A 12282-nucleotide genomic window follows, 5' to 3' on the forward strand; every position below is an offset into this window, starting at 1 on the left:
TATAAATTTGTTCTCTACAATGGATGAGAACTCAATTTAAGCACAACTCAATGTTACAATCTCTCACAACCCTAATATACTATGTATGCAAATACAATAAGCTCAAAGTGGGTGTTTGTAACAATGAGTGAAATCAAAATCAAACTAAACTCAAATATAAAATCTAGCTTAAGAACAATGATAATCAAACAAGTATGTAAATGTAAAGCTAGAGTTGAGTTTAGGAAAACTTCTCTAGATCAAGATGGAGAGATGGAGATATGAGCCCAAAACAAGAAGATAATCTCCTCCACTTGTGAAAACCAAAACAGCTTAAACCAAACCCTTAAACAAGCTTAAAACAAGCTTAAACTCTTTTTCAAACCCTTGTTTAAAAACTTCTTTTCTTAGTTGAAAACTGATATCAAAGAGAGTATTTATATCCTCCAAAACCTCAGCTAAAAATCCCAAGTCAAAAGACAAAAACAGCCCCAGCAAACAGCTCAGAGAAATAGCCGTTGGAAGCCAACAGATCTATTGTCGGTCGACCGGAAATTTCGTCGGTCGACCGACAGAGAGCAAAAACCCGAAGAAACGATCTGGACCATCGTCGGTCGACCGGTGCGGCGGTCGATCGCACCGGTCGCCCGACAGACTCTCTGTCGCCCAGTGAGCACGAGAACACAGATCCGGTCGACCGGTGCGGTCGACCGCATTCTGATACAAACAAAAATTATTTTGCTGGTTTTAAAACCATGTTTAAAAATATCAAATAAATTCCAAAAAATGTAAAACTTTGGGGAATGATTGTAGACATGATAATAAACATGCTACAGTGACTGGTTATCAGAAAGGACCTCCCAAATGAAAAATATCATCATTATACAAAATAGTCCAAAACATGAAAATATGAGATACTTGAATTTTGATGTTTTGACATAAACCAACTTTTGAAACTTTGTGAAATGTTTTTATAGACTTAGTAAAACATGTATAAACTGATATTAAAGTCTATAAACTAATAAGACAATATTTTCACAAATAGAGTAAAACTTGTGTCAACTTAAGTGGACGTCCACTAAGTTTCTTATCCATTGATGATTACTTGATTGAGCTACATTGTAGATGATCCGCTCTGTTAAACTTGATCTACATATTCTAAAACCCCAACACACCAAATTTGGGGTGAACCCGTCGTGGTTTGACCCTCCGTCGAGCCATGTAAAAAGTTCTATTCATTTGAAACCATTAAAATTGATACGAGTGGATGAAGGGTCAAACCACGATGGGTTCACCCCAAATTTGGTGTGTTGGGGTTTTAGAATATATAGATCAAGTTTAACGGAGCGGATCATCCACAAAGCAGCTCAATCAAGTGATCATCAATGGGTAAGAAACTTAGTGGACGTCCACTTAAGTTGACACAAGTTTTACTCTATATATATATATATAACTATATATATATATACGAAGAAACCAATAAAATGTGTGTGTATAGATATTGAGCTTAGAGTATATAACACACATAATATAAAATCTAAAACTACATTACCCAAGCAATCTTGATCTTCAATTAAGCTTGACTTGGTACACTTGCGGATGAAGCTTGAACTTGATCTTTAACTTGAATTGTATAGGCTTCAACCCGACATTCCGCCAACCTCCTTTGGATATCATCGTTGAGGCGCAATCCATCCAACCTCCAACTACGTTGTTTGTCTACAAAACATAGGAATGCACAAACACTAGACAAACAACATTAGTGGTAAATTGTTTGTAAATCATCATCAAAACAAGAAGGCCAACAAATACATCTTTTTTTGTGTTCCAAATATCCCCTACAACAATCCCAAAGAACCCCTAAAACGTGTGTTGGTATTTATACCAAGCACAAATCTCAAACAGAATAGGAAATCAAAACAACCCCGAGCCCGACTCATGGTCGACCGCACCAAAACTCGCGGTCGACCGGACAGAACGAAAGAAAACACGTAAATCGATTACAGGGTCTGCGGTTGACCGAACATGTTGTCGCGGTCGACCGTCAAAAATCCAACGACCACCATGTCTTGTGCACTTTCACGGTCGACCTCCGCAAAGTTCGCGGTCGACCGTGAAGCCTCCAAAATGTGTCATGCTTCCCAAAACATGTTCTTCTTCAATTTCTTCGCCAAATCTACACTTCATGAAGTAAATGACTAGAATAAATATGTGCACTCGATGTCGATCTATATTCGCAAGCAAACGCAATCTATTAGCTTTATACCATGACGATCACATGACTTGATTCCGCTTATAGACCGCTCTACAATCGACCACTCTCCTCGATCGCTACTAAAACATATATACGAAGAAATTACATCACGATACATCAGAGATACAATTAACGCTACGCCTACTCATATCCAACGGACAATTCCCTCGGAGTTGATGAGTTTGAAAAGCAGTAAAACAGGTAAAATACAATGCCTAAAGAAAACCTACAAGTAGATCTACAATTAGTTTTCACTCTTTAACATAAAGATACAAAGTTTTCTTTTCTTTTCTTTTCTATTTTTCTTTTTTTATACGAAGATATGAATGATATTATTCGTCTTTTCTTTGATTCATTTATTTCTGAATCATTTGAGTGAAACAATTATTAATCGCACTTCCTTTTGTTTATTAGGATTAATCACACTTGTAAACAATCACCAATTTAAGCCAATTAACGTCTTCAATTAACAACATTACACTTCCTCCTAATCTCCCCCTGCCTCCCGGTGAGCACCTCGATCGCCCCCATTTTCACCATCGCCTTCCCGAACTTCTTCCCCCACACCCCCGCTCTCCTCGCGTTCTCCTCCACCACCCTCCTCGTCAGCTCACTATCATACAGCATCTGATCCGACCCAAACAACCCCCGACGACGCTCCAAGTTCACATAGAACGCGTTGTCTAGCCTGTTCGGCGTAATCAAATCCATCATCACTGTCGGATCACTTGCACCCCCAACGGTCCTCGGACATCTTTGCTTCAAGAACGACGCGAACAGCGGATCCAGTGAAGGGTCCTGCGGGTGTGTCGCATTGAATCCATACAGCCTGTCTGCGAAGGACGAGCAGTGGGAGACGCCGAATGAGTGGGCCCCTGATAGAGTGACCATTTCATCGAGTGTCAGTCCTTTTCGGGCAAAGTTTTCTTTGAGTTGGTCAGCATTGAAGTTAGGAGGAGGGAGGTTTTGGGGAATGTCGTCGATTAGGGAGACTCTGCCATCGCGTCGGCCGGAGGGGACGGCGTAATTGATACCACCTGCAATCAGGGAAGCGTCACGGGCGGCAAAGGTAAGGATGTCGGAGCAAGAGACGGTAGAGGGGCAGATGGACTCCAGCCTCGCTTTGGCTTCATCGATTACTTCGAAGCCTCGGAGGCTCGGATTGTTCGCCGGAGAGTCCTTTTCGGCTGGGGCGCCTGGGAGGGAGTCGAGGAGGACGGAAGCATCGCAGCCCTGGATTCAAAATTTTGTAGAGAGTAAGATGGTTTGGTTAATAATGTCGCACTCTTTTATAAATCTGTGGATATAAGCCTATAATAGTTCTATTATACATAGCTACACACTTTATAATCTACATTTTGGGTTTAAGGGTAAGTAAACTCGGTACGAGGACACACAGAAACTAAACGTCTATATGGGTGTTAAAATAACTCGGGTAAAACATTGGATTAATTATAGAAGAAGGGGGCAAAAAAAAAACACTAATAATTAAGATTCGGCATCGTCGCATACCCTCACAAAGCAGTCATGGAAATACATCCTGACGAGTCCAGGGGCAAATCCAGGGCTTTTAGCCACGAACTTATGAACCGTCCGACGAACTATGGACTCGGCCGATGGGCATTTGTCTTGATAGAACCCTACTTTCAGAGGAGGCGGGCTCGGAAATTTGGCCTCAGCTGCCAAGAAGGAGAACAAGCAATAGCATAGGGTAGCTAGCTTAACACGTGCTGTCCCCATATTTTCCTCTCTAGCCGTTTCAATTCTTCCTTCTTTTTCTGATTGAAGATTAAGACAAGAGGGAAGATTAGCCGATGTAGAGATTTGCAGCCTCGCGCATCGAGTATTTATAACAAGGAAATGAGTTGACAAAATCTTGGGATATAAGTTATAGCCGATGTAGATTTGATTTTGCTAATCTGAAAGCGAGTACTTTTTTAATAATTTGGCTCGATTGAGGAGGTTGATTTGCACAAAGGTCAAATGCCTTGTGCCCTCGTCATTGAAACAAATATTAGTATGCGTGTGATTGCAGTTGTGAAATGCCAATTGGGGTGATTATAGAATGTTTCGTGTCTTTATCCTGCATGAGGATTTTTGGAGCGGTCTGACTTGCTTGTTTATAAATTGACGATTGCAGCGCATTAGTTTAAAATAAGCTTATAAAAGAAGTTAGCAATATTTTAATTTTGTGCATTCTGTGCGGGATCCAACTGTCATCTTTTAACGACGCTGTAGTAAATGGATTTAGGATCCGACAGAGGAAATGTTGAAAAACATGAGAAGGATTCATGAAGGTGAAGTGATGTTGAAAATGTTAAACCTAAGGCCCCAGTTGGCAAAGAGATAAGGGAAAAAGTTAAGGGGGGCTTTAATCCCTCCTTAACTCTCCAAATGCGTTAATTAGGTCAAAGGACTAATAAACCATTGTGAAGGATTAAAATTAAAGGAGGGGTTAACTAATTCATGTGAAGAGGTGGGTTAATGTAAGGTTAAAGGTTGGTAGCGTTACAAATACATTCATGGATAAAATGAACTGGTAGAAGCCCAAACATGGCCCCAACAAAGGAAATTTACTTGCAATGAAGAACAAATCATATCTCTCAATCCGTATATTTGAATTGGACGGACACTAAATGAAAATTACATATTTTTTCGAGATGAAGTCAACCAGACCAATCATATTTGATTTCTTGCTCTCTATGAAATTCCTTTGGGATTGAGAGAGATAATTTTTTGTTAGTTTTGCTATTTTGGATAATATTTCATGCATCTGTTTTGATCAGCAAATAAATCTAGTTTGATTCCAAATTTGATCAGTTGATTTCCTTATTTTGAGGGAATCTTTGTAGGGTATTTTTTACTATTTTTGGGTCCTAGAAGGAGTCTACTTTGTTTTTCTAATTAAGCAAAGGTTTGTAAGACCCATAATCATAACTTTTATCAATAAAAATTACTCTTATATTATATTACTTTTCTTCATGTATACGGAGATCATTCTTCGTGGATTCGAAGAGCACCTCTTGGTTGATTCCGAGGTTTTAACTTCCACGCTGTGTGAGATAAATTAACACAAAAATTTTAGCGATTTGTTAGTATGCTCACCGTGACGAAGAGATATGTGTGCTATTAAATAGAACAAGATTGCTGCAATTAACCGTTTTAATAATCCTTACGCTACCGACTATCATCTTCCCCTCACATTCATGCATCGCTTTCATATATGGCTGTTCAATATTTTCGCTGTCAAAACCAGTTCCATTTGCTACAACCTAGTTATAAGATCACAGCTGAACCCCACTCAGATGTTACAAATGATTTACTTGCTTAATTATATATAAGCTTACTTACACCTACGATTATATGCCCATTGACTGAAATTAGTAATTAATTCAGAGAAGAAACGAGTGAGCAGTTAGAGCCCTCCAACAACACGACGCGGGGTAAAGACCCAAAGTTTATATAATAACTCTAATTAGCTGTTCAAAACTAAAATCACATAAAACTATCATTTGTTTGAGTGTCAAAGGCATAATGTACGTTTGATATCTTCGTACCTAATTAGCTGTTCAGAACTGAGATCTCATAAACTACGATTTGAAAGCACAAGGCATTTGACATTTGTACGTGATCAAACTTTATACCACCGTATCCAGCCAATTTAGTATATGCGAAAGTCCGCGCGTTTTCATATTACCGAACCAATTCTGATCTAGGAATAAGTCCTGCCCATTGGATTGGTGTTATGCACGTTCCAGCCTACTTCCATTTTTTGATTTTTTTTTTTTTATACTAATAAGAGATAGCATTGGTATAGCTTATTCCAAGATTTTCTCGAGCTATAAAGAGGGCACGCGTTAGGCTCAATTCCCTCCATCACTAATCTTCTCTCTTCTAATTAATTGTAATTTCAATAAATAAATTTTTAAAAAAATAAAGAAGAATTGAAACAAAGAGGTGAAGTTATGGGAAGAGCTGTGGTTAAAATAGCTGTTTTGTGCTGTTACTTCTTCTTCTTCTTCTTCTTGGCGACCGAGGCCAGATTTCCGAACCCACCAGCTTCTTTGAAAGTAGGCTTCTATCGTCACAAATGTCCGTCAGCTGAATCCATAGTTCGCCAGGCGGTTCTTAAGTTTGCGGCTCGAAACCCTGGATTTGCTCCTGGACTCGTTGAATCCATAGTTCGCCAGGCGGTTCTTAAGTTTGCGGCTCGAAACCCTGGATTTGCTCCTGGACTCGTGAGGATGCATTTTCATGACTGCTTTGTTAGGGTATGTACGCGATACCCAACTCCTAATTAGTTATCGTAAATTTTTGAAGCTTTATACGCGCACAAAAACTTTGAGAACTCACACAGGCAAATAATGTGGGAATCGGATTCTCTTAGTTATGGTTTTGACAGTTAAACCAAACCATCATTTATTCAGCAAAGAGCTCCCTCTTAACTTAACAAGTGGACTCAAATTCCGTCCACCTACGTACTTTCTTTAATCCTTATATTTGCCTTGAGATGCATGCTAATGTGTAACACACATCTAAACTCGATCGCAAATCTTAGAGGTGAAAAGTATGTGGACGGTAAAGTCCAGTTAAGTTCACAAAAGCTGTCTATGACATAAAATAAGAATTTTGCTGGGCAACTAAGAAATTCCCATAATTTTTTATAAAAAAAACTAATAATTTTTGGGGAAAAAAAAATTTATGATGTCTACAATGATAGTAGAAACAAAGTGCGATTTTGTTAACCAACACCTAACTCGTTATAACCTTCAATCCAGGGCTGCGATGCTTCCGTCCTCCTCGACTCCCTCCCAGGCGCCCCAGCAGAAAAGGATTCTCCGGCAAACAATCCGAGCCTCCGAGGCTTCGAAGTAATCGATGAAGCCAAAGCGAAGCTCGAGTCCATCTGCCCCTCTACCGTCTCCTGCGCCGACATCCTCGCCTTCGCCGCCCGTGACGCCTCCTTCATTGCCGGTGGCATCAGTTATGCAGTCCCCTCTGGCCGACGCGACGGTAGCGTCTCCCTCATCGACGACATCCCGCTAAACCTCCCTCCTCCTAACTTCAATGCTGACCAACTCAAAGAAAACTTTGCCCGCAAAGGACTGACACTCGACGAAATGGTCACTCTATCAGGGGCCCACTCATTCGGCGTCTCCCACTGCTCGTCCTTCGCAGGCAGGCTGTATGAATTCAATGCGACACACCCGCAGGACCCTTCACTGGATCCGCTGTTCGCGTCGTTCTTGAAGCAAAGATGTCCGAGGACCGTTGGGGGTGCAAGTGATCCGACAGTGAAGATGGATTTGATTACGCCGAACAGGCTAGACAACGCGTACTATGTGAACTTGGAGCGTCGTCGGGGGTTGTTTGGGTCGGATCAGACGCTGTATGATAGTGAGCTGACGAGGAGGGTGGTGGAGGAGAACGCGAGGAGAGCGAGGGTGTGGGGGAAGAAGTTCGGGAAGGCGATGGTGAAAATGGGGGCGATCGAGGTGCTCACCGGGAGGCAGGGGGAGATTAGGAGGAAGTGCAATGTTGTTAACTAAGGATCGGGGTTTGAATTTAATTATTACTGATTGTGTGTGTACAAGTGTGATTAGTAATAGTTTCGTTCTAATGTAAGTTTCAAAAAAAAACTAAAGAGATGAATATAAACGAATGAAAGAAGAATAATTTGTTCCGTTTCTTTTGTTTGATTGGAATCTGATCGGTCTACTTGTTGAGCTTGTTTGATGTATATGAATTGCTTCTCGATTAATTCTTCTCTCTTCTTTGTAATATATAACTCTCAGTGCATCTCCAAGGGGCCGGAAAAATCCGGCCCCTTAGCTAAATTAAGGGGGAATAAAGGGGAACGTGCTCCAAGAGGTCGGAAAACTTTCCCCTTCACCCCAAACCCCTTTAACTCCCTCCCCAAATTAAGGGGAAGGTTAAAGTCCCTTAACATTCCTCTTATAATTTTATATTAATATTTTTTTAATATAGTTAATTAAATTTAGTTAATGTATTGTTAATTCAAAATAAAATAATTGAGTTAATGTATAGTTAATTAAATTTGATAAATATTTTTTAAAATGTACCCCTTATAATTTTTTATTATAATTTTTATTAATATTTTTATTAATTATAGGTTGTTTTTCTAGTATAGGGTGTTTTTGTAGTATAGCCTTTTTTCTAGTATAGGCTGTAACATCCTCTTCCTCTTGTAGCAAGGCATGTAACAAATTACTAGCCATAAATAATATTAAAGATTGGGTTAAAAAAAAGAATGAATTTGAATTTAGTGAAAATGAAAGACAGTGGTAGTGCTATATTTATAGAGGGAGTGACCACATTTAATTAAAAAAACAACCGTTAAAATATGACCGTTAAAATATAAGCGTTAAAATATGACCGTTGATATATGACCGAAGAAATATGAACGTTATAATACAACCGCTGAGATATGACCGCTAAGATATTATTGTTAAATGAAATTAATATTTAAATAATATGAATTTAAATTTAAAATAATATTTAACTTTTAACATGATTTATATAAATTAATTATTTGTTAAAATTTAATATGATTAATTAATTTAATGAGAATATAAGGTAATTTCTTAAATTAAATTAATTCTTTATTTATTTTTAGTTATTAATATTTAATTATTTATTCATTTATAAATAAATCACATATTTAATTAAATCCTAATCAATAAAATTAAAATACTTAAATATGAATAATTAAGGGGTTAGGGGACTTTTAAAGGGAAACCATTGGAGGAGAACATTCCCCTACCTTAAAATCCCCCCTAAATTAAGGGGCCGTTTGGTTGGTTTCCTAAAAACCAAGAAAAGAAAATCGGTACAAGGAAACCAATAAAATAATATTTTTATCTATTTTCATCCCTAAAACTCATCCACAACATCCAATAAAATAATATTTTTATCTTCCAACTCATCTCATTTCATCTCACTTCTTACCTTTAAAAATAAATCAAACACAATAAATGTGTCACATCATCCAACTCATCACATCTCATTTTATCTCATTTTTAAAAATCACACACATCATCGAATAATATTGTGACAACTCATCTCATCTCATTAAACCTTCCTTTCCATCAATTTCCTCAAAAAAAACAAAAAATTAATTTCCTTAAGTATGTGTCACATCATTCAATAATATACCTCCAACTCATCTCATCTTATCTATTTTCTTCTTTTTAAAAATGAACCAAACACAAACAACCTCAAAACATCATCCAATAATATACCTCCAATTCATTTCCTTATTTTTTTAACCAACCAAACAACCTCAAAACAAGTTTTTTTTTTTAAAAACCACTCACATCATCCAATAATAAGGTGATAACTCATCTCATCTCATATTCTATAGTTTTCTTCTTTTTTAAGCCAACCAAACAACCTCAAAACAATTATTATAGGAAATAGGTTTCCTATTCTTTGATTTCCCAATTTTTTTTTACAGCCCCAAGAGACATTGTAGGGAACCTTAGAGATGCTCTCATTGATTTGCTTCATATCCTAAACCTCGGGAACAGCTCTATCTTTAGAATATGATCCCGAATACAAAAAAATTCCGAAAAACACAGCCCAAAACCAACTAGAACCAGATTCAGCCGCAACAATGTGCGCTGACCGGACAATATCACCGAACAGTGGCATAACACCGACCACCCCCACAACAGGTTCGGATTTAATTATTAGTGATTGTGTGTGTCCAATTATGATTAATAGATGCGAAAGCATTTTTTTTAAACCAAAATAAATATGAATGCTATAAGCATCCCTAAATATCAAAATATTGACTATTCAAAACCTAAGTTTAAGAAACTCAGAACCATATTCGAATTCACATTTGAATTTGATGATTTTAAACAGATACAAATACAATAAGCCCAAACAATCAGCTGTTCTGGCCATGCTCGTAGCACGTTCCATGAAATACTCAGCACATTACGTGAACCACTAGCACCAATTGTCAGAAAGAAAACCAAAACATCGAATTCATTTCATCGGGTAGAGGGGTCGCATTTGTAAAGTGCGTATGGGATGATTCAGTTGCAGACACAAATTAAAAGAAGGAAATATTCAAATTCGCAATCAGACAGAAGAAAACAACAGTCTATGTCTGGGGGTTGGTTACAATTTTTTACTTTACAAGGGACATGCTTAATTTTTACGTTTCAGGAGGCTTGTTGCAAGTTTTAGAACTTTTTAGGGTATTTTTGTAATGGGCAAATTTTGAAAATCGACCTTTTCTCAAATTTAATAGGCAAAACCGACCGTCTAACAAAATATTTGGGAAAATCGACCTTTTTTTGCACGGGACTGCTAGTCCCGTGCAAAAAAAAGTCGATTTTCCAAATCCACTCACTCGTTGCGGGTGGCGCGACGGCTTGGGGTGGGGGATCCGAGCTGAGGTGGAGCTCGAAGAGGCGCGGTGAAGGGGGAGGCAAGGCTGATGGCGTGCGGAGCTGGTGCTGGTGGTGCTGAGGAGGAGACGAGGGAGAGGGCTAGAGGAGGTTGGGCGGTGCGGAGGGGCTCGTGGCGGAGCTCGGGGGCGATTGAGAAGGCGGGTCTGGTGAGCTTGGCGGTTGATGAGAGAGATGAGGAGAAGGAGCTGAGGGAGAGGGAGAGGGAGAGGGGAGGGGGAGGGGGGGACGTGTGAGTTGTTTGGAAAAACGACCTTTTTTTGCACGGGACTAGCAGCCCCGTGCAAAAAAAGGTCGTTTTTGCCAAATATTTTGTTAGAAGGTCGGTTTTACCTATTAAATTTGAGAAAAGGTCGATTTTCAAAATTTGTCCTTTTGTAATCCCATGTGATTAAATGAACAATTCCACCCCTTCCCTCCTACCCTTGTTGCAAGTTTTAGAACTTTTTAGGGTATTTTTGTAATCCCATGTGATTAAATGAACAATTCCACCCCTTCCCTCCTACCCCGGGTCCAACTATTCACACTCCCAAACAGTAACTTTGGGGGTGTGTGAGGACCAAATTGCCCTTCTCCCAAACCAAAACAGGCCAAGTCCATTCCAGAAACGCCCTCAACATCAAAAGGGCATTTTCGGCAATCCCACTCCCAAAATTACTGTTTAGGAGTGGATATAGCAAACATGCCAAAAATTGTGATGTAGTTTCAAGTTGAGGTATACACAAAGAAGAAAAGATAATCCAATTCGAGATTTACAAACAACTGAACAGAAAAGAAAAATGATTAGGTGGAAAAAGTGCCGAATTTCAAGCATCAAAAAGAATGCAGATTTCAGTAGAACAGAATGGTTCAAAGAAAACAACTGCTCAAGGTACAGAAGTAATTAACTCTAAAGACATCGACAACAGAATAAGCATAGGAACATAATGAAGTATATGCATATGAATATAACAATTGGATTTAGAGTCCAACAAAATGCATTACCAGAAGTAAAACTTCTAAGCTAGCCTAAATAGATAGATTTGACCAAGTAACCGACTATCCTACCCAAAAACCACGAACACTGTCATTAAAATTCAAAAGCCACCAAAAACTAGCATATAGCTTAAATCCTTCTAAAAATAAGCACAAACACCCTCTACATCATTTCAGTGTCTTAATCTAATCTGCACCAATTTCATTCAGGTAAAGCCTTTATTTTGGCGAAATTGTAACATGAAGCACTTTTACAACTTATATCAACTTAACAAGTAATTTATAGGGAAGCCAATGCTATACTTCAAGACAACACCTATAAAATAGAACTTAAAGACTTACCCAAGATACTTTGTACAAATCCAGTAAATATACATATATAAACATCAATTACTCCAAGCTTTATGCTCAAAGAGAAAAAAAATGAACTATGCTTGCATCAAATTTTTGACTAGTCCAACTTTGCCCCAGCCATGAAGAAAAAGCAACAGAAATGAAGAGTAGGGCGTCGATGATGATTATAATGTGAGAGTGTTGGACTCCTCCAAGTTAGCATTAGGATCTTTGAAAGAGAGTGAGAAATAACAGTTGGGAATGTCTGGATCATAACAAAGAGAGAATGGTACTAAA

At 38.5% G+C, this 12282-nt stretch overlaps 2 protein-coding genes across 2 annotated transcripts; one reads left to right on the forward strand and one right to left on the reverse strand.

Annotated features, from left to right (window-relative positions):
- LOC109849959 (peroxidase 5-like) lies at nt 2696-4004 on the reverse strand. The gene is made up of 2 exons (XM_020419855.1): nt 3746-4004; nt 2696-3466 (listed from the first exon to the last, which is right to left on the reverse strand). The coding sequence occupies exons 1-2, from the start codon at nt 3971-3973 to the stop codon at nt 2696-2698; spliced, it is 999 nt and encodes a 332-aa protein (XP_020275444.1). The 5' UTR covers nt 3974-4004.
- Nucleotides 6145-7782, forward strand: LOC109849694 (peroxidase 5-like). The gene is made up of 3 exons (XM_020419554.1): nt 6145-6357; nt 6424-6504; nt 7012-7782. Exons 1-3 carry the CDS (start codon nt 6199-6201, stop codon nt 7780-7782), a joined length of 1011 nt encoding a protein of 336 aa, XP_020275143.1. The 5' UTR covers nt 6145-6198.

This window comes from Asparagus officinalis, chromosome 7 (genome assembly GCF_001876935.1).
Source record: "Asparagus officinalis chromosome 7, Aspof.V1, whole genome shotgun sequence".
Classification (NCBI taxonomy): Eukaryota; Viridiplantae; Streptophyta; class Magnoliopsida; order Asparagales; family Asparagaceae; genus Asparagus; species Asparagus officinalis.

What these genes read in the sequence shown, in the direction of transcription:
- LOC109849959 (XM_020419855.1), bottom strand. Translation starts at nt 3,973, where the DNA reads ATGGGGACAGCACGTGTTAAGCTAGCTACCCTATGCTATTGCTTGTTC. An exon ending in TCCATGACTGCTTTGTGAGG is followed by an intron (nt 3,467 to 3,745) that starts GTATGCGACGAT and finishes TTTTGAATCCAG; the next exon opens with GGCTGCGATGCTTCCGTCCT.
- LOC109849694 (XM_020419554.1), top strand. Translation starts at nt 6,199, where the DNA reads ATGGGAAGAGCTGTGGTTAAAATAGCTGTTTTGTGCTGTTACTTCTTC. An exon ending in AATCCATAGTTCGCCAGGCG is followed by an intron (nt 6,358 to 6,423) that starts GTTCTTAAGTTT and finishes ATAGTTCGCCAG; the next exon opens with GCGGTTCTTAAGTTTGCGGC. An exon ending in TTCATGACTGCTTTGTTAGG is followed by an intron (nt 6,505 to 7,011) that starts GTATGTACGCGA and finishes CCTTCAATCCAG; the next exon opens with GGCTGCGATGCTTCCGTCCT.